Raw genomic sequence first — 22,305 nt, 5'->3', positions numbered from 1 at the left:
GAACTGGGGGAAGAAATAGAGACAGTGGTTCTTAACCCTTTCAGGCCGTGACGCCCCAAAATAATCATATTTGAACTGTGGACCCCCACCGAGAGACAGTGAGATCCGCTCTCAAAGGGCACCTACGGATGGCTGCAATTCGAAACTGGCCTCTGTAAAATCTGAATCCCCCCCCCCCCACCCCATTTCCCCTCACTGTATATGTATCTTTTCCCTTTTTGCTTCCTATATGATGAATTCCTGTTCTGTTCTTTGGCTACATAGAAGTGTCTATTTGTATGTCTCTAAATGTTTTGATGAATTGAACAATGTGGACCCTGTTGTAAACAAGTGTAATGCTTAATTGGGTCGTCCACTCACAGTTAACAGTCTTTGTATTGAGTTTGTGCTTAAAATGTACTGTAAATTCTACAAACTGTTAATAAATATTTCAATCAATCAATCAATCAACTTACAGCGAACAATGAAGTCTCGACAATTATGAATTTCATCACGACTTTTAATATAATAGGCCCGACGACTTGCTTTTCGTTGCGACGTATTGCTTACCCCCACCCTGACAAGAATGTTGAGTTCAGTCATTAATTTTTGTTTGATTCGGTTATAGGCTACTGATAAATATTGTGAACATAGCAGATCTACAAGTTCACAACGCCTCGCATTGTGAAGTTTGTAGATCGACTATTATTAAGAGGCAAAGTTTTTGCCATATTCTTATATGATTTGACACTTTGGCCAATGTTTCACCAGTTTCTATAGTATAGTTTGTAGTTAGTTTGTTGCAGTAGCCAAATGGTCTTTTCTTTTCTTTTTCTCCTTTTATTAAAAAGGTCTTAAAAGTCCTTAAATTGTCATTTCACTGTCATCTGGGAACCCCTCCACAATTATGTGAGGACCCCCATGGAGGTCCCGACCCACATGTTGAGAACCACTGTGCTAAGAACATGTGGAGTGGACATGTGGATTTACTCAAGAGTCAAGACAAAGATTTAGAATTGGTTGTCCTGCCTGTTTCCTGACTGACTGTGGTTTTAACAACCATGTTTTCAGTTCCGAAAATGTGCTGCTTGATGGGAAAGGATCATTTGAGTACGTTGGTTGTAACTTAGTTCTGTCATCAGAGCCGGGAGAATTAAACGAAAAACAGGAAAATAAATTAACTTGGTTTTCAATCACCCGATCTCCCCATGTGCAGGCACTTTGAGGTTGTTCGCGATCAGAACATGCAATGACATCCAGTCATAGATGGCTATATTTCTCTTTGCATTTGCATTTATATACTAACACAAATTTCGCACATTCTTGTGGTGTGGTCGTATTTTATAAATCCGCTGAAAGGCCTAAAGTCAAAGCAGAAGTGGGCCGTGCACATAATGCATTTGAATCCTTTGGGAAACGTTAGTCTGCCGTTTAGCAAGAAGAATGCTAACATGACCTTATTGTAAGGTAATTCAATAGTGTGTTATTATGAAAAGCAGACATGTAAAATATAAAGCAGGCATCTTTTGGATTCACTAGTTCCTGGGGATAAGAAAAGGCACCATACAGTTGTACACAGTGCCGGACAAAGTACCCAACCCCAGTGCATGAGTCAAAGTATACATACTGTACTACATACTGTACTCCTGGTCAAATATTACTCAACTGCAAGTGCAAGTTGCACAAACTAATTTGAGTTAAAGTACTTAATAGCAATAAAAGTATTCAAATGTACAAATTACAAAGTATATATATTTTTAATATCAAGTCACTTAATACAAATGTAGTGGAGTCAAAAGTACAACAGTGGCCTTCATGTGGTTAGAGCATCCAATTTACAATTTAGGCATTTAGCAGACGCTCTGAATCCAGAGCGACGTACAGTAAGCAAGAATAACACAAGGTAATACAAGGTAATGTGTTGTGTATGCCCTGAAACTGGGAGGTCAGGGTTCGATCTCCGGCCGGGGCATACCAAAGACTGTAGCACGTGTGCGAGTAAAACGCGCATGATCCTGATACGCCTGACCGGAAACTCTGCTCTTTGTCACTGCTCTGACGTCTCAGAGATAGTGCTGTGAAATCACGTGAACACAAGATATTGATGTAGGTATTCATAAAATAATGTGCTTCATGCTATTATAGGTACATTTGTAACTTTTAGATTTAAACTGTTTTTTGCATTAACCCGTTAAAACCGGGAACAGTTTGATTTAAATTTTTTGCCTTTGCTATTCAAAAATGGAAAGCAGAAATATGGAATGCAGAGCTTGTACATCTGCTATTTATTTTATTGAAAGTGTGAGAACTACTGGTTTACGTAACGCATTTGTAGACTGAGGACACTCTCAGAGAATACAGAGTACAGGCTGCTGTTTATGTATTTCTGGTGATCCACTCAATTTGTAAGTCCCTGACAAAGATTTAATTTTGACAAAATTGTCCACCACAAGCCAGCATGGCGATGCGCCCTGAGAATCGTCCGCAGGTCTAAACCTCAGGTCATGATAATGTGTATAGGCGTCCCTTGACATGAACCAGTGTGGTACAGTACCTGCAGAAAGCTGGTGCTCTGCTCAGGAGGCAGCATGCAGACCCTCAGCTTGGCGCCCCTGTAGGGCAGCTCGGTCATGTCGAAGGCCAGCGCCTCGGGGACGGCCAGCAGCACGGCCAGCAGCCAGATGGACGTCACCTCCACTGCCTTCCACAGAGGAATGCCCATCCCCTTCACCCTGCTCCACGACGTCACTGCATGGTAGCTGCACGCACGCATGCGCATTTTGCGCACACACACACACACACACACACACACACACACACACACACACACACACACACACACACACACACACACACACACACACACACACACACACACACACACAGTGATGTAGACCAGTGATTCCCAACCTGTGTGCCGCGGCACTTTAGTGTGCTGTTTGAAATGGCCAGGTGTGCTGATTTCAACAAAAGTAACCCCGACCCTCCCCCGACAGCTACTGGGCTGCCTGCGGTCCATTGTTGCATCATTGTTGTTGGCCATCCCCACCAGTCCAACGACCCTCGGCCATAGCAGTGCTAATGAGGTCTGTAGGTGCCCTTTGAGAGCGAGTTGTAAATAAATACTAATAATAAATACTTAGGTCCTCGTCCTCCACATTAACATGGTCTTTGTCATGTTTCATAATAACGTTCGCTGTTGTCATACCGTAAATTCAAAATGATATACGTTTCTCAAAAGTAACTTTCAAGTGAAGTTTATGGAAACTTTAGGGAGAAGTATTTCTTGCCTGACTGCGGTGTGATTCAGGGTGACCAGATCGCGAGCGACACGGGCACCCACAACACAGACACTAGTAGTGTCGACGTTCTGTGTGCACTGTGTGTGACCGATTCATACTCCTATTTTACCGCTGTTTCGGCGCTGTAGTGCCGAAATGATTTCGGCTCGTCAGAAATTTTCAGTAGCATCGAAGAGCCGACTTTAGGACGGAACCCCCCCCCCCCCCCCCCCCCCCCCTGAATCGGCCCTTAGTGTGTGTGTGTGTGTGTGTGTGTGTGTGTGTGTGTGTGTGTGTGTGTGTGTGTGTGTTGTGGTGGAGCTGAGTTATTCCTTACCAGTGTTGCGGACTCTATTTCTTTCTCTTGTACTGCCATTTGTCCAGCACCTGGGCTAGAGTGTATGTGCATGCTCTATTACCTATGTTGCTATATATACCGTATAATAACTGGTTTTAAAGTTATATCAACGTACAGGCTTTCCAGGTCTTCCAGGCTTTAATGGGTTCATATCTAGCCCATAGTGGCGATACGTAAATTGTTTGTGTGCGTGTGTGCATTCATGTGTGGATAAATGGGAGTCTACTGACCGGTCGATGCTCAGAGCACACAGGCTGAGGACAGTAATTCCCACCGAAGCTTTCTGGATGAACGGGAAGAGCTTGCAGATGTAAACACCAAAGGGCCAGTCCTCTGCTAAGAGCTGCATGAGGGAAATAAGAGGAAAGATGCATCAGTCCTCAACTTTGTAAAGAAGTGGGTGAAAGTTGTGTTTGCGCAAGCTCCATCATTTTGTTATACAGGGAGAAGAAGAAAGATTAGGGGGCAGGGAGAGGGAGTGCAGGAAGAAAAAATCATGCATGTTTAAACGAACATTAGAAAATGTACAAGATATGTACATAATCGCATTGAATGGTTAAACATAAGGAGTAAAAGTGGTAACACATCGGTATGACTAGATTAGACGTTAGAGCTGCATCAGGAAACAGGAGGAAAGATGCATCCGTAAGAATAAGGGTGAAAACTCATAACCTTATAATCTGTTTCATAATGGAACTATTAAGTCTCTATTAAAGAATAAAATAAAATGATTTTATATGGCTACTGACCACACTTTGAGAAACACTGCACTATGGCCCAAACACAACAGTATGGTCTTCATTCATCACACAACAAGTCAGTTCAACTTAAGGACAAAGTCATTAACAATACATCATATTGCACTACAAGGTTTTGGTACTGTAGTTTGTTGTTATAGCAGTGTTAGTTAACCGCTCAACAATAGCTCACAACTCATGTTGCATCACTATTAAAAAATAAGATGTTCCCCAGTTTGAGCAAATTTTAGCTAAGCATTGCAGTACTAAGAAAAATAAGGGAAGGGTATGCTACAAACCCCCTTAGAGCAGGCACATAGAACGACATTTAATCAGTTTAACTTGAGTCATGCAAACTTGGAATTGCAGTTTAACATTCAGTTCAACTGCAATAATTCTTAAAGGTGGAGGCTGGGGTGGTGAAGGCAAGCTTTGCCAGTAGCAGCAGGAGCAGTGTGGCAGCAACTAAACTGCAGAGATCCAGTGTAGGTGCCGGGAGCCATGTTCTATCAAATGTACTGCCTCTTGTTGTGACTGGGTGGGAAGTGGAAGCCACACAGTGAAACACCTTGTTGTAGGAATGAGCTGTCATTGGAGTGAAACAAAGCGTGGCTGATTTGGTAATGATAAACAACGCTGTGATTGGTGTGTAGAAAAGTGTGGCTGATTGAACAAGCTGATTACAGCCTGTATAACTCCCGTGATCTGCATGAACTAACGCAACGCTTCATTCCTGGCACTTTGCATACCTGGCATACCAAAATGTTACTATCTCTAATTTTGGATTTGCAAAAATACAAAAAGTATATATTTCACTTTAGTCTGAACCAGATATTGGTGGTAAGACATGTTTCAATTTATTTATTTATTTAACAAAATTTGGCAGAACAGTCTGGTAAAAAAGTAGTTATAAGCTTAATTCAAATGTGAATTGTCTGTGACTGCTTTTAGAAACCAGCATGCTAAAATGGTTTACTCATCTCATCAACGGTTGCAGGTTGTATAAAGAGGGAGATTCTCCTGATACATATTTTGCCGGTGTTGCGCCAAGAATAGCTTACCTAAGGTCACAACGCGTCGCAGACACAACACGTGAGCTTGTAGGGTCTGCTATTCTCGGCCACTTTTGCCACGCGACGGACGACAAATTAGGCTTATAAATCTGTATGTTTGCCTGTGTGCACCTGGACTGAAAAGGTAAACCTCTCATGAATAAAAGCATAGAAAAACCATACTGCATGATTCATGAACACAAACCCATGCTAATGGGAAAGACGCTGTCAACACTAAAACCAAAGAAAGATATTGGCTAGAATAAATGGAATGTACTGGCAGCAGTGAAATTATAAATGAATTACATTCCACTTTTACTTTTTTCACTTTTACATGCCACCAATTACTTTTTACACTAATTACCACTTATGGCTTAAGTGGTACATTATGGGGCTTAAGTCTTCAGCCCTATTTTATACTTTGTCGTAAAACCGTGTCACATGGGAAAACCTGCCGACAGAATTTGATCTCATCTCATGTTTTGAGTTTGTACTGTAAATGTGCTATTTTGCTAAATAAATGTAAAAAGATGTGGAAAACATGATACAAAATAAGAACACCAGTAGGTTTAAAGTGGTTAAGTGTCTTCGTGGGTGTATTTTTTAATACTTACCAGAAACCCACCAAAAAAAGGAATCAAAAGCAATAGTTTGCCTCATTTAGCATCTAAAAAACCCCAGATGTCGGCATGTTATTAGTGCGTGCGTGCGTGCGTGCGTGCGTGCGTGCATGTGTGCGTGTGCGTGTGTGAGTGAGTGTGTTTTACAGCAGCGATTCCCAAACCTTTTAGCTCAAGACCCAAAAGAGAAATTAGACGTTTGCCCGGGACCCAAAGTGGTGAAAATAGTAGATTGGGATATTTAGCAGAGTTTTACAGTATTTCTTTACCTTGTACACATTGATAGGGATGGCGATCAGAATGTAGAGAAGGTCCCCCAGCGCCAGGCTGCCTATGAGCACGTTGGGCCCATTCCTCATGCACTTGTTCTTGTAGATGATCCTCAGCAGCGTGGAGTTCCCGATGATCCCCACCACGAAGATCACGCACGACACCACCGTGTTCACGTACTTGAAGGCCAGCTGGATCTCTGTGCGCTTTATGCACATGGGGGGGAAGGCGCCGCGCGGCCGGCCTACGTCGGCCGGCACCGGGAGGGGAGACGCAGAGGAGGCGTTAACCGAGGAGGAGGTCCCCTTCGCTCCCGGGTCGTCTGGAGAGTCCCGGCTGAACCGAAGAGCTCCGGCCAGTGTCACCGTCAGGAGGAACAGCAGGCTAATAACAGCCCTCATCCTCTCACAGAGCGCCCGCACACACACGCACACAGACACTCACACGCACACACACACACACACACTCTCTCTCTCTCTCTCTCTTACGATGACTCAAGGCCACGCAACCGTAAACTCAAAGGCACAGGGGGAAATACCCAGCACATGCACACAGACATATACATGCACACACATTCACACGAACAAACACACACACACACAGCACACAAACACACACACACTGGGCCTAATTCCAGACCCGGCCCCGGGGGCTTGGGTTTGTGTCCTGACTGCTTTCACAGGGCCTGCAGAGAAAGTAGAAGAGACACCAGTTATTATCTCTGCTGCTGATATTAAACACAAACAGGAAGCCCATCTGCACGTGTGAAACAAATATGACGCAGGTTTCTGCAAGTGGGACTTCAAGGTCAACAACATCTGGACGCGAAGTGATGAGAGGCGACCCTGTGACCCCGCGATTCATCGTGTTGTGTGCTGAGTTCCACGTAACATCTCAGGACCCATGAACCAAATTCCAATACCCAAATTCACTGCCACTCGCTCACTCACACTCGGTCACTCCAGCATGGCGGTGTTACGGTGAAATTGGTGACCTGCTGAAATGTGTGACAATCGTCTAGACAATTTACAATTTACAATTTACAATTTAGGCATTTTGCAGACGCTCTTAATCCAGAGCGACTTACATTTAAGCAAGAACAAAAGCATGGGAATACATCACATAAAAGCATTTATCATGAAACATGCGTAAGCTAAGAAAGTAACAGTGGAATATCTATATAATGAAACTATACATACATATAATGAAACTATACATACACTATACATATAATACTATATATACATATAAACTATACATATTTACTACTATGCTATACATATGTACTATGGCGTGCTATGACTAAATACAATACATCATGTAACGTCAGTCTCCGAATGTAAATCATTGCGATTAGTTTATTAGAAGAGTTCAACCTATCGGTATTCAGGTCACGTAGTCCACAAGATGGTCAAACATTATGTTATGTGAGTACCGGTATTTTATTTTGTTTTGACACTTTATATAGAGCACCGAAGTCTGACGTCAATATCGGTAGAGGGCGCAAATCCATAGGTTCATGTACTTTTTATTTGCATTGTAATCCCCATAGGGGGATTTTAGATCGCCTCATAAATATAAAAACTGTGTTTGAAAAATAAACATGTCATCCCGGCCGTTTCACTCATATGGATATGAAGAATCAAGTGACTGAGAGAAAACGCTATTGTTACTGCTACTGAATTAGTTACATTTTCGCTAGAAAGCAGACTGTATCATGAGTGACTGACTGTCGCAAACAGAGACAGATACAGAGACACTACCCTGACAATAACGCAGAGACGGTTTGTTTATTTTTGGATCACAATGCTTATATGAAATGATTTCAAGATTACTTCCGTGAACCAGGCAGAACCAGGGGATGAGCGAGTGACGTCAGAACTTCGGCGCTCTATACTTCTACTCCACTTCTACTCCATTCTTATTTTTGAAGACAAACAGTTAAGCCCTATTTTATACTTTGGATATTCGAAAATTGGTGATGTACAGGCTCAATATTCTGTGATAGGAACTTATTTTTTATTTTATTACATGAACTACTTAAACCCTAGCATCCATATTCTGTGGAAAATTAGCAGAAAATAGCAGATCTACAGAGAGTTGTGGACTCAACTATTTTTGGCAAAGGTTTGGTGTAGGATGAAAAAAAGAGCAGACCAAGTACTAATTTTTGAAGGTTTAAGTGCTTAGTGTTCGGCTAATAGTAGCCCTGCCTCAAATAATCGCCTGGTTCCTTTTAAATGCCCGGGATGTGAGTCTGACACCATTCTGCGTATTAAAGCCCCGTCCAAATGATAGCAACAGAATCCAACACTGCACATCGTGCTGTCAAACAATAATATTGTTGATATATTATATTATTATGAAGCTATCTATGAAATCTATGAAAATGTTTTATCTGCAACTCAACGTTATACACAGTATGTAGTGGGGGTCCCATAGCTGCTTCATCTTAATCTCAACTAAGGGGTCCTTGGGCTGAATAACATTGAAAACTTCTATTCAGATTGTCAGGAGTCAGGACATACTGTATAAGGCTAAAGGTGAACAACATGGTGTAATTCTATACCATAATTCCCCAAAAACTGTTAAAAGTTTAAAAGTAAATAACTATCTGAGTGAGCAGATAATACGTACTTGGACCGAAAATCAAACATTACCTCAGAGGGAAGACAAAATGTTCTGCATAACACACCCAACGTTCCGATATGCATCATTTATTTACTTTCAGTCTGCGACTGTCTGTCTGACACAAAGTAGTGCACAAAAGCGCTCATGCAGGACCAATTGGATATCAATTCAGAATCCAAATATATCCAAGGTTGTGTTGCCAATAAAGATGTTTGTGAGTGCACTTGCAATTCTTGATTAGTCATTGTTGAGGCAAACAAAGTGGGAACACTTCACATTATAAGATATAAGTTTGACACACTGATTGATACGTTTAATACGGGAGAAGAACTTTAAGCTGGTGTTGAAGTAGTTCTCTAAAGAAAGCAGGGATGAGAACACCGTTCTACAGTAGTGGAAAGTATAGCACAATTTTAAGTACTAACCAGGGCTGGACTGGCCACAGGACTTACCGGGCATATTCCCGGTGGGAACTGTACTTCTTCCCACACTCATGCTGTTCCCCTTAATTTGGCTAACCCCGCCCAAGTGAGTATGACCCGCATCCCTTGCCCACAGCCTTGTCATCGCCCTAGTTAGCCTTCACTGACTCACCCACACCTCAGAAACAGGCTGATCTATAATAAACCCCCTCATAGCCACAGACCCTCTATCAATACCTCTTCTCGTCCTCTCCTGTTGACTCCTCCCCTTAATAATCCTCGCTAGCCAAAACCACATAGCCCCTGAACCCTTAAACCGCCAACGGACTGTAGGGGGCCGCCATGATTAAAGAAAAAGAAAAAAAAACAGGCAGGCAGGCCAATAGGCGGCAGGCCACCAGGAAAGGTGCCAGTGCCATCATGATAATGTCACTGTACCTGTATCAGTGTGTGACAAATAAACCCTCTACAAAGGGTTGTGTAGTTGTCTGTTGGTTTGTATAATTTATGTTGTTCTGTAAAGTGGTGATATAGGGGCTTGTTTGTTTGTGTGTGCATCGACGGAGCGGGCGGTAGAGTTTCTGCTATCTGTGCGCTGGTTGTGGTGGGCCGGTCTGGGCCAAATTCACGCAAAAATGACCGGGCCGAATTTTTGTCCCAGTCCAGCCCTGGTACTAACCCTAACCCTTTTACTTTATGTGATGTAAGGAAAGGGAGTTCACAGGTGAATTAACAGAACATCAAGGCAGTGGGCACTGGGGAAATGGGAGTGACGGAGGCACAGTGTCCACGAGTGACAGCAAAGGCCTGACTCACACCTTCGCATCTAACATTGATGCATGCTAGATGTAAAGAAAGGGTTTGTTTACATCTTGCCCCAATGCATTTCCAATGGAAGTCACATGGTTTGACAATACATTTGTGTTGTACGGCTTTCGGCTGTGTTCCGACTGCTTCCCACCCCCTCATACAACACAAATGTTGTGTCAAATCATGTGACTCCCATTGGAAATGCATTGTGAGCTTGCATCAGTCAATAAGTCTCATGCATCAGCTATACATCAATCTGTTGCGAAGGTGTGAGTCAGGCCAAAGACTGCCAAAACCAAAACAAACAATAGAAAAGCAAGATACTCCAATCTCCTCTTTACAATTTCACCCCATATGAGTGATGACTCGAGTGAGACGGTTGTGAGTCTATTAATTCCAATGAGAGAAGTGAACATGAACACAGCTTCTGACGCATTCTTTAGCCCCATGTATGGTCACTGAACTAAATATTGAACCTATTCTTCACAAGCTACTAAAGCCTCACTAAAACAAATTCAGAACGACAAAACAGGAGAAAATCGACGTTGTTGCCGATCTGTCTCTATATGAGCAATGCACTCTCGCGATATCTAGCAATCATAGGACGTTCAGGAGATCTGATGTCAGATGGCACCTACTTATGAGACCTTTGTGTACCATTTTGTACCTAGTGGCGTGAGCGTGGGATGCCATTGCTTCCTAAATTAAGCATGAAGCTTTGGGCAAACTGGCTGACTTCCTGTATCTGTCATGTGGGTGGTCACGCAGAAGGGAGAAGTTGCCCCAGAGGGCTTTTCAACAGAAAGGGAGTTCAGGGGCTTGTACACACACACACACACACACACACACACACACACACACACACACACACACACACACACACACACACACACACACACACACACACACACACACACACACACACACACACACACACACACAGGAAACAAGAGCAGATTGTACAGAGCCAACTCAGGTCTGCTTCACTACTGAAGGTTCAAGTAGTAAAATCCCAACTAATACAGCAACAAAGTTATCAACCTGTTATGTAAGGAAATTGCTAATGCTAAAGAGACAGAGAGACAGACAGAGAGAGAGAGAGAGAGAGAGAGAGAGAGAGGGCTAGGGGAGAGGGACAGAGAGAGTACCCATATTGACTACTCTCAGTCTCTCACTGAGTCAATTAACCACAAAACCCTCTAGAAACTGGACATCTTTCCGCCTACATCAAATCTCTTTGCCAAAAATAGCCCATCTAGTAGATCTGCAATTGTTGTCTATATGGATGCTGAGGCGCAAGTGGATAAATGTACTGCTGTAGAGGCTGAACATAAGCTTTAACTGTCACAAATCCAGTCAACTGACAACCTAAAATGTAATACTTAAATACCGTTATTGACCGAAATTTCACTGAAAACGTTAGGACCCAACCTCTTCTTTTTTACCACCTTTAAAAAAAAACTAGGCTGACCTATTCTGACTTAGTCATTGGAATTTCAAAGTCATTAACACAATGACGTGTTTTTATTTGACAACTTAAATAAAGGGCCAAAGGGGAAAAATTTTCTGCATTTGACCCCAGCAAAGTGATTCAGAGGAGCCCTTCTGATTCCTGAAAGACCGATCTATCTACACTACAGTATAGTGAGACTCTGCTGTCCCTTAGCACCCAAGGTACTCTAGTCTATAGTGCTTCTCAAACGGTTTCATGTCAAGGGGCCCCAAAGTGAGATATATTTGGCCGCGGATCCCCCCCATCTGAAAATGTTTAGTGCCAAGGAAGAAGATGTATATGTTAAACAAAAAAATTGGAACAAAACATTTCCGATATTTTGTAAATATTTTTAAAAGCAGATGTAGGCCACAAACTCACTTTGTGCTATGCTGCGAGCTTGTACATCTGCTATTTTTGAATAACCAAGGTGTAAAATATGGATAAAGGGGTTAAAATTATTGATTTTCTTTCGTTGCTGGGGACCCCTAGAACCCACCCAAGGACAGGGGTCCCCGGACCCCACTTTGAGAGCCAGCTCTAGCCCCCAAGTGGCTCCAAGTTACTGTAGTAATATAGTAAAATATAGCAGAGTTCACAGAACTTCACACCAACTATAAAAGAAATACAATGGTGAACAATATAGTTATATTTATATGTGAACAGCTCTTTCAGCTCTAGCCCAGTGGTTGTCAAAATGGTTGTTCTGGAACCCCCAGGTGCCCTTGAATGGGTTTCAGGGGTTCCCCAGCAGCTAAATGAGTTCACGGTAAGCACTTTAAGCCATACTTCAGCTTTTTACAATACCCAATCTACAATCTCACAACAATGATGCGAGTGAGATTGTAGCCTAGATCTGACATTTTCAAAACAAAATCTTAGTGGGCAGGACATATTTTCAGGTCCACGGCCAGAATGGATACATTCATTTGAGGTCCTTGACATGAAATAGATTGAGAACCATTGACCTATAGAGTGTAAGGTACTGCACACCTCAGGTTGGGTCTCTGGTCCTATACTGTACATAAAATATGGAATGGCTTCAGTTTCTTGAACCAATAAGACTCCAAACTAATCTTGTGACATTCAGCATGCAAATAAAAGTTTAAAAAGAAACCTGGAAACAAAAGAACCCACAGTAAAGGTTCTTGCAGATCCCGTTTGTCGGAAAAACTGCAAAAGAAAATCACACCAGTCTGCAAGGACCTTAAGACAGGAAAGAACAGCTTTACCATTTACACTAAATTAGAAAATCGGCTTTACCATTTACACTAAATTAGAAAATCAAATTTCTAATTTCACAGTCCTTAAAAGAGTTTTCTAAACCGTTTTACTGGTTAAGGAACAGGATTAGCGTGTTAAATGTAAGACAACAGACCAGTGTATATAGTTGACCTACTGTACCAGACAGTGATGTTTGTGAAATAGCTTGGAGGGAATTCATGTAAGTCGTGCAAGTTTTAGATTTGTAGTATATGGTGTTATCGGTTTGGGCATAAGGTTTTCACCCCCCTAGTGGTCCGTTTGAAATGAATGCGATAGGTCAGTACATGATTGAAACGCCATATAATTGATAGAAGAGACATCATTTTCAAGATGGCGTCCACAAGTTTTAGATTTTTGGCAAGGTGTTAGGTATGGGCATAAGGTTTCAAAAACCATCGCAAACAAGTTGGTTTCGCCCCCTAGTGGTCCGTTTGCAAATAATCCAATATTAGATAAGTCAGTGCATGGTTGAAACCCCAAATAATTGATATAAGAGCTTTTTCAATGGATTATTTTACTATTGGGTAGGCTAAATAACATAGTAAAAATTTTAGAAAAATAACTTCAGGAAAGTCATAATTTTCAAGATGGCGTCCACGATGGCTGCCGGGAACCTAACACCATGGCAAAAATCTAACTTGTCACCTTAAGAGTGCATAATTGTTGTGATTTTTTACATATTTTATTTTATTTGTATTCTCGTATTTGTGATCCCTACTGTACTGTCTTACCTTGTGGGCCACGAGCCTGTAATAAAGTTTATATATTAAATCCCTCACTTAAAATGCCTATAAAACGGGAAGGTCAATCTTGATGATTTTGGACGAATTCCCTCCCATGTTTATGAAAGACACAACTTTGCTCTGATGACCAGCTCAGGGTTTTTTTTTAACTTGAGTTGCAACTGTCCTCTGTATGCTTTAGCACTAAATCTCTTCGGCTGATGATATACGAGCTGACAAAGTAAAAAATAGCAGATGTATACAAGCTTGTATTGTATACAGTATCTGCTATTTTTAATTAACCAACGCTAAAATCTAAAATGACTAATGACAGATTACGCGATTCTAATGGGTTAAGCTGTCTGTGGCATGAAGAGATGCAGTAGACACTATAGACAGGACATATGTGTAGTCATGGAGGATTCTTTGTGTTTGATACATTTGGTTTAAAAACACTTGAACCCTAGCAATCTACAAGCTCACTTTTGCTAATTGCTACAGTAATTTCGGTGAATATATTTTAGCGTATAGAGGGACAAAAGGAGGGGCCAAGTGTAGACCCCTGGGGGACTCTATAGTCAACTAAATATGCTACTGTAGTGTATAGCCTATAGCCAGTAGGCCTATGGTTTAACCCATTCTGACCTGAGATCAGATTCATACGAGGTTTCCACTGGACACACACTGGTCTGATTAACCCATTCTGACCTGAGATCAGATTTAAAAAATGCCAGTCGTTCTTCGATTTAAAAAAAAATAGCAGACCTACAAGCTCGTATCGCGCCACTCGGTGGCGCGATATGAGCTTGTAGATCTGCTATTTTTAAATAGCTAAAGCATTAACGTGATGCTGACACCACAATGGGTGCCCGGTCAGAATGGGTTAAGTGGTTAATATGGGTGCATTGATTGATTGATTGATTGATTGAAATATTTATTAACAGTTTGCAGAATTACAATACATTTCAAGCACAAACTCAATACAAAGACTGTTAACTGTGAGTGGACGACCCAATAAAGCATTACACTTGTTTACGAGAGGGTCCACCTTGTTCAATTCATCAAAACATTTAGAGACGTACAAATAGACACTTCTATATAGCCAAAGAACAGAACAGGAATGCATCATAAGGGAGGTAAAAAAGGGAAAAGAAACAGTGAGGGGAAAAAGGGGTGGCTGCAGTGGGGGGGCATTCACATTTTACGGGGGCCAGTTTTGAATTGCAGCCGTCCGTAGGTGCCCTGTGTGTGTGTGTGTGTGTGTGTGTGTGTGTGTGTGTGTGTGTGTGTGTGTGTGCATGCGTGCGTGCGTGCGTGTGCGTGTGTGTGTGCCAACACAGATTATTATAGCTCTCTATATTCCATTTCCATTGGTTCTCAAAGTTGGCCCAGAGACCCCCAGGGGTCCTTGGGGGGTCCCCAGCATAATTAGTTAATATAGCATCACAATCCATTTAACTATACTTTGGCTATTCAAAAATAACAGATTTTTTTCTTTTTTTCTTTCTTTCAACGATGCACAACCACCCCTTATTTACGCCTTTCGCACAAATCACTTGGACTAGCCTACTGTAATTCACTTTTTTCTGGACAGTTAACTCTGAAAGTTAACTGACCTCTTGTCCCCTCACATATATCTGAATAATTCTACCCGTAATCTTAGATCAGCAGACAAAGTTTTACTTGACCCCCCCCCCCCCCCCCCCCCAACAAAGCTGGTATATAGACCACTTCAGTGTCCACTTTTAAAAGACTTTTAAAAACTAATTATTATAGAAAGGCTTTTAATTACTTTGAATAAACATCTAGTTTCTGCTTTCTCTTTTCTTTTTCTTTTTTTCATTATTTTTGTATTGCTCTTTTGCTTTTGTTAATTTCCATTGCTGACTTGTTTTGGATGCTATACAAATAAAGTTTATTCTATCACAATAAAATGTCTTAAATAATAATAAAAACAATACATTTTCATACATTTTTCAAACAATAGGACCTAACCCATTTTCATACATTTTTCAAACAATAGGACCTAACCCATTTTCAGACATTTCTCAAACAATAACCCACAAGATAGGAAGGCCTGCTTGTGTTAGGTTATAGGTGAGACAACATAATCATTTATGATTGTTTCCCATCCAGCACCAAGTGTGATTATTAAAAAAATATTATAATCGTACAATAAGACAATAAGAAATTTTTGGCTCCATGACGACTCGAGGCTCCATGCATGCAAGAAAATAGCTTACCTACAACTGTGCACTTAATGTTAACATGGTCAAATATTGTTTCATAAATAAATATGTGCCACGCACCTTTGTATTGAGTTTGTGCTTAAAATGTACTGTAAATTCTACAAACTGTTAATAAATATTTCAATCAATCAATCAATCAAACCGCACCTGTAAGGCTGTATATGCATCATATGAAGTAGGCCTATATGCTATAGTATTAGTAGGCTATAGCTACTTTGCCGATATAACCTCTTTAGTCACGTCACATATGTCCTTAAGATGTTGTTCTTACATCATCATAATGTTCTCATTTTGATAAGACTCAATTACTGAATGTCAGGTTTTCTTTAGAATAGTCTATGTATGAAACTGATTAGCTAGATAGAGGGGTCCAGTAGCACAGTGGTTCTTGTTTTTTTTTCAAGGACCCCCATTTGGTGCAACTCAGAGTTACACAACTTTAATGGTTCATTTGGAATTGGACCGCACCTTCAAAGAACCCCAAAGACCCACTTTTATAACCACTGCGCTATAGGCTATACTTTGTGTGTTTCTATGATAAAATTATTCTCATTTTGTAGCCTATATGTCCATCATTTTGACAAAAATGTCCAGTCAAGCCAGCATGGCGATGCCCTGCACATATCCTCAACAACTGGGCAAAACGATAGGCTCTAGCCTATATAGGCTATAACTATAACAAAAAATATATAATTCAATAAAAAAAATTAAAACTATGTGTAGGCTATATGTTTTAAAAGCAGGGCACAAGTCATGTGATTGCAGTTTGACTGTGCGTCATCCAGGGTCGCTGGCTGGAGGAACTCAAATTGAATTAAATCAAGTTCAAATGCAACCAATTTACCGTCTGCGCGCAAAGCCCCTAATAAAAGACAACAGCACTGTCAGCACGCACTGCGGTTCCGACGCAGTTCCGACTCACCTTCAGCACCAAATGTCACTTCAATGCCTTCAGGAACAGCAACAACCAGTTTTTTTAGTCCGGCAATGTCCGTTAATTGGCCGCGTTAATTGCGCGGTGGGTGATTGGTGATCCGAAAAGTTTCCTACAGTATGTGCGTTCCCGTGTCCAGTGTTATGTCCGCTTGTTCCCCGGCAGGCATGCAGAGAGTCCTGTGCATTGTGACGCCCACGCACACACTGTCTGCTGCTTATAAAGCCATGAGCCCTGGTGCTCATCACACAGCCAATCAGAGCACAGATAACAACATCTCCCTCCTGCAAACATTTAGCTCGAGACCCAAAAGAGAAATGTGATGTTAACTTGGCCCGCAACCCTATGGAAATAGCAGTTCTACAAGCTCAAGTTAACGGGTTGCTGCATGCTTCTGGCCGCATTGCAAGTTTGCAGATCTGCTATGTTCACTATACTTCATTAGGATATACATTTGTTTTCTAATTATTTTAGTGTTTTGTTTTGTTTTTGAGAGAGAGAGAGAGAGAGAGAGAGAGAGACATTTTTAGAAAATCTTTTAAAATAATATTAATTTCAAGTCTCACTATATGTAACCTTTTTAATGAATAAAATGTGATTTTGTCCAATAATAAGTTAATACAATATAACTTACATGCAATCATGATGGGGTGGTTGTATTTTGTCTCCCCCATGCTCTTCTATAGACCTTATGCAGACCGAGACCACCTTGCCATTAAGTTATAGCAGGGTGGCAACTAGCCACAATTTATCATTGACAGCCCATACATCCAAACAGAAACGTTTGGATTTGGAACAACGTCCAACTCGTCCAACATTGCAGCTGTACGAAAAGCTTGAATTATCCTCTTTCTATCTGCAAAGTGTTTGTTTCATAAAAATCCACTGTAGACATGAGCTACTTTCTGTCAAGAAATTCCTTGCAGGTGATTATTTGTGTTGGCGTTTGGAAGTGCTCGTTGGATATCACTCAACACACTGCGTACCACCTGTTTTGAATTTGCACATAATGCAGGAGGCATGCAGGACGTTGCTTTGCTGAAAGCGAACGCTTCCAAACTCTGACACAGAAAAATAATCACCTCCAAGGATTTCCTTGACAGAAAGCAGCTCATGTCTAACGGTAACATGTCTACCGTGGATTTTTATGAAACAAATACTTTGCAGATAAAAAGAGGATAATTCAAGCTTTCGTACAGCTGCAATGTTGGTGAGTGACGTTGTTTAATACAATCAATCAATCAGGGCTTTTCTGTCTGGATGTATGGCCTGTCAATGGCATGCAAATTGCATCTATAGTTGCCACCCTGCCAGGCAAGATGGCATAAGGTCTATTGAGACATTTAGATCGTGTCAAAGGTCATAGACCCATCTGACACGAATTTTGACTATAAGATATACGATATAGAGAGACCAAGACTATCATACGTAAGCAAATGTCAGACTCAATCAAATACATCTATAATAGTCTTGATCCAAGAGTAGACTCCAGATACCTATGGTTCTATTTGGACCCCGGGTGGTCCCTGAACCCCATGTTGAGAACCAGTGGAGTAGTAGAAGATGTGCTGTCAGCTTTTGTTGAACAACAGAAAAGGATCCAATCCATACACTTATTCTGTACAATGCATTCACATCATGTTTCTTCTTCTTTTTTTTATCCAGTTTACATTAAAAACAGCTCACATTCAAAGCAGTCCACATATCAATTTTCTTCTTTTTTTCAGTGTGTGCATACAGTATCCATTGTCTGGGTTTTGTGATAGCAGCAAGCATAAGGAAGAAAGACAGAGAGACATAAAAACGGTACACTTCAGTATTTGTTTACGAATTGCAATCGTCCTAGCAATGTTCATCAATGTTGGATATGGCATCGTTATTGTCACATGACAGGTTTACAGGTGTAAAGAAGTGGGTGAAAGTTGTTCTCCATCGTTTCTGTTTTCAGAAAGAAAATAACAGAAGAGGGGGTAGGGCAGGGAGAGAAAAGAGAAAAATCCAACAAGAAAAACAAGTCAAGGAAAGACTAAGATACGTACACTAGCCTGGATCCAGCCCAAAGACCCCGCCCACTCTCTTAGTGGACTGCATCTCTTAGTCTGATAATCAGGCTAAAGATACACTACATGAACAAAAAACAGCAGATACTGGTACAGTATATACATGAGGCTAGAGAAAGAAGCTATGCGTGAAACAGTCCCAGGTTCAAATCTCGGGCCCGGCAGTGTGTGAATAATACGTTAAGCCCCAACTAATTAAATCAGCTCAATAAAATCACTTTATTGAGTTTACATGATATAATCCAAACCATCACGTGGCTGCTGTAACCTAGAATTGGTGCTGCATATTGTTTTGGGACTCTCCAGGGGTCTTTGAAGGTGTTCCAGGGGGTCCCCAGCCAAATGAGGGACAGTTTAAAGTAAACACGTCAGGCCTATTTGATTTTTTCAAATATTCTCGGAAAAATGTTAACAAAATGTTGATGGATCTTGACAAATCCCTGGCCCAATATATTTTCAGATGGGGTCGTCTGCCAAATACCTAGCAATTTGAGGGTCCTGGACCTTGAAAATGTTTAAAAAAAAACACTGCCTTAAAATGTGGGGTAGCTCACGAATGACTCGACTCCCCATGCGTAATATGTATGTGTTGTAACTCATGCATGTAACAAGTGCGCATATTGTACAGAACAATATGTAGACAGAATAAAAGAGCTCCTTGTCTTGGTGCTTTTATAGGCATTGACCCGACAGCATGGTGTCTATAGATCTGTTAATTATACAGGGGTTGGAAAGTATGCAGGTACCATAAATGTCTGTGAGATTGATGGTATATGAGACTAAATCAACTCTCCTATTAAACTGAAAGATCTTTCTGTCTTTGGCTGAGTTGTTACTGACAGTATAATAAAGTGAAATGTTTGAACTTCTTCATCTCTTCGTTCCAGATCCAGACTGAGTTCAGTCAGCGTTTCAGCCCTGGGGCCTTTTTCAGTGTTAAAAATCCAACATTTTGTTGTCTCTCTCTCTCTCTCTCTCTCTCTCTCTCTCTCTCTCTCTCTCTCTCTCTCTCTTTTACCGTTGTGTGAGTGACTCAACTGAGCAGTCCTATCTTCTGGGTTGTGTGCAGTTGTTACTTAAGCAATATTACACGAGAGGGTGTTCTTTATCGCCATTAATGCACACCTGCTTTTCCGAAAGGTATCGCAGAAGTGTACCAGTCCGTCCATATATCAGTTTGTCCATATATCGGTCCATCCGTCTTCTTAATGTAATCCATGTGAGAGATGAGGGTTGATTTGCATAACTGGAGGCCCTCATAATCTATTTACCATTACGATACACACACGCACGCACACGCACACATGCACACATGCACTCACACGCAAACACATGCATGCACACATACTGGATGTGCAATCACATCCTCACGTTGGAATGTGGTCAAGTACTTGAAAGTTGCTCTGTCAAATGTATTGGGTTAAGTACTCAAAATACTTCAATTGTAATGCCAGTGCATTGTTGTAGGCCTATTAAAAATATTATAGACCAAACATTTTTTCCAGAAATGTTCAAAAATTAAATTACAGTAGCCTATTCACAAGTAAATCTACCATACTGATCACCACTGATTGTATAGGCTACTTTTTGTTTTCGAGGATCACGCACGCACACACACACACACACACACACACACACCATCATCGGCGGTCACTCGTATCAGAGTATGACTGTCCTCCTTATTGGTCCTTGTGGGTCGTCAGGTGGCGATGGAGGCCGATTCTGGACCCGATTACTCTGGTGCAGTGTGGACAGGTGAATGTAGTGGTGGGTTTGGGTTGGACCGGTTTATTGGATGGTTTATTGGATGGTTTATTGGATGCTCTCTCCTTCCTGAGTCTGCGCTTGTCCTGTGCAGCATGGCGGAGGTCTTCATCATATCTTGCAGCACCCTCACGGACAAGGTTTCTCCAGGTTGTCCTGTCTGTTTCCTTGTCTTCCCAAGCTTTGAGGTCGATGTGGAAGTTCTTGAGGTTTGTTTTAATATTGTCCTTAAACCTCTTCTTTTGACCTCCCGGGGCCCGTTTCCCTTTAACAAGCTGGGAGTACAGGACTTGTTTTGGGAGGCGAGAGTCAGGCATGCGGACAATATGGCCAGTCCATCTGAGCTGGTTTTGGGCAATGGTGGCAGTGATGGTGAGAGTGTTTGCCTCCTCCAGGACGCTGGTGTTGGTGCGCCGATCCTGCCAGCTAATCCTGAGGATTTTCCGGAGACACCTCTGATGGTACGTCTCAAGTGCCTTTATGTGCCTGCTGTATGTGGTCCAGGCTTCTGACCCATACAGAAGGGTGGGGAGCACCACAGCTTTATATACCAAGGTTGGAGGTCGCGGTTCTCAAAGACTCTCTTTCTTAGCCTTGAGAAGGAGCCACTGGCACAACTGAGGCGATGGTGTATTTCATCATCGATGACAGCATTTGAGGATAGGAGGCTGCCGAGGTATGGGAAGTGGTCCACATTTTCCAGTGTGATGTTGTCGATGGAGATGTTGGGGGGTAGGACTGGTGTACTGCTGTTTGGTGGTGGTTGGTGGAGTATTTGTGTCTTTTTTATGTTAATGGCCAGACCAAGCTGTTGGTATGCTTTCGCAAATGCGGATAAGATGGACTGTAGGTCCTCTTCTGAGAGGGCTACAAGGGCGTTGTCGTCCGCATACTGCAGCTCCATGATTGAAACGGTGGTGGTTTGACCTTTAGCGGTTGATGTTGAGGAGTTGAGGAGTTGACCTTCAGTCCTGTACATGATGGACACACACACACACACACACACACACACACACACACACACACACACACACACACACACACACACACACACACACACACACACACACACACACACACACACACACACACACAGTATAATTGTAAGGTGGCAGGTATACCCCTTTATTGTCAGAGCACGGTGGTGCTGTTCCCATTATCATAGTACTTTATTATCATACCATACCATTATCATAGTACTTGGATGCCAAGTACTATGCAGGGAGTTACTAGGTGTTTACAGTCTTGTGGTCTGTGGGAGGAAGTTTGTTGCACATTGTGGTTGTGGTGGTTGGTTTCCATTTCCTGCCAGGACGCGGTTGGGACACAGCCCCCCCCCCCCCGACCGATAGAAAGAAGACCTGTGCTGAGGATTATAATACACAAATCTCCACAAATGTAACTAGATTTGGCAGAGCAGTCATGCATGAGCAGAGTGAAAGCATGGGGGCTGAGCACGCAGCCCTGAGGGGCCGTGCTCACTGTGATGGTACACCATGTGAGGTCTAAGGTCCTGCTGCCAACGGAGTGTCTGTGGTCTTTCGGACAGCAAATCCCAAATGTACTTATCATACGATAGGAGGTGTCTTGGTCAAACAGAGCGAGCTTCTCTATAGTTGCAGTGGGATGATGCTGTTAAAATCAATGACCGTTATCTA

At 41.9% G+C, this 22,305-nt stretch overlaps 1 protein-coding gene across 2 annotated transcripts in view; it reads right to left on the bottom strand.

Moving 5' to 3' along the window:
• The window catches only part of LOC310873931 (endothelin receptor type B-like), a 23,068-nt gene extending 6,071 nt beyond the window's left edge, over positions 1-16,997 (bottom strand). For both annotated transcript variants that reach the window (XR_014570525.1, XM_083786532.1), the window contains exons 1-5: positions 16,812-16,997; positions 6,297-6,982; positions 3,849-3,961; positions 2,534-2,738; positions 1-3 (exon numbers count right to left, since the gene is read on the bottom strand). The exon at positions 1-3 is cut by the window's left edge and continues 147 nt beyond it. Coding sequence is in view for 1 of the 2 variants with exons in the window: in XM_083786532.1 (XP_083642658.1) it covers positions 1-3; positions 2,534-2,738; positions 3,849-3,961; positions 6,297-6,698 (723 nt within the window). In the remaining variant the exon portion in view is untranslated. The remainder of the gene's footprint in view (positions 4-2,533; positions 2,739-3,848; positions 3,962-6,296; positions 6,983-16,811) is intronic.
• Positions 16,998-22,305: the final 5,308 nt, after the last annotated feature.

The sequence above is a fragment of the Protomyctophum parallelum genome (assembly GCF_964188405.1).
Source record: "Protomyctophum parallelum genome assembly, chromosome: 16".
Classification (NCBI taxonomy): Eukaryota; Metazoa; Chordata; class Actinopteri; order Myctophiformes; family Myctophidae; genus Protomyctophum; species Protomyctophum parallelum.
The sequence above is the reverse complement of the archived record's forward strand: the minus strand, read 5'-3'. Positions and strand labels throughout refer to the sequence as shown.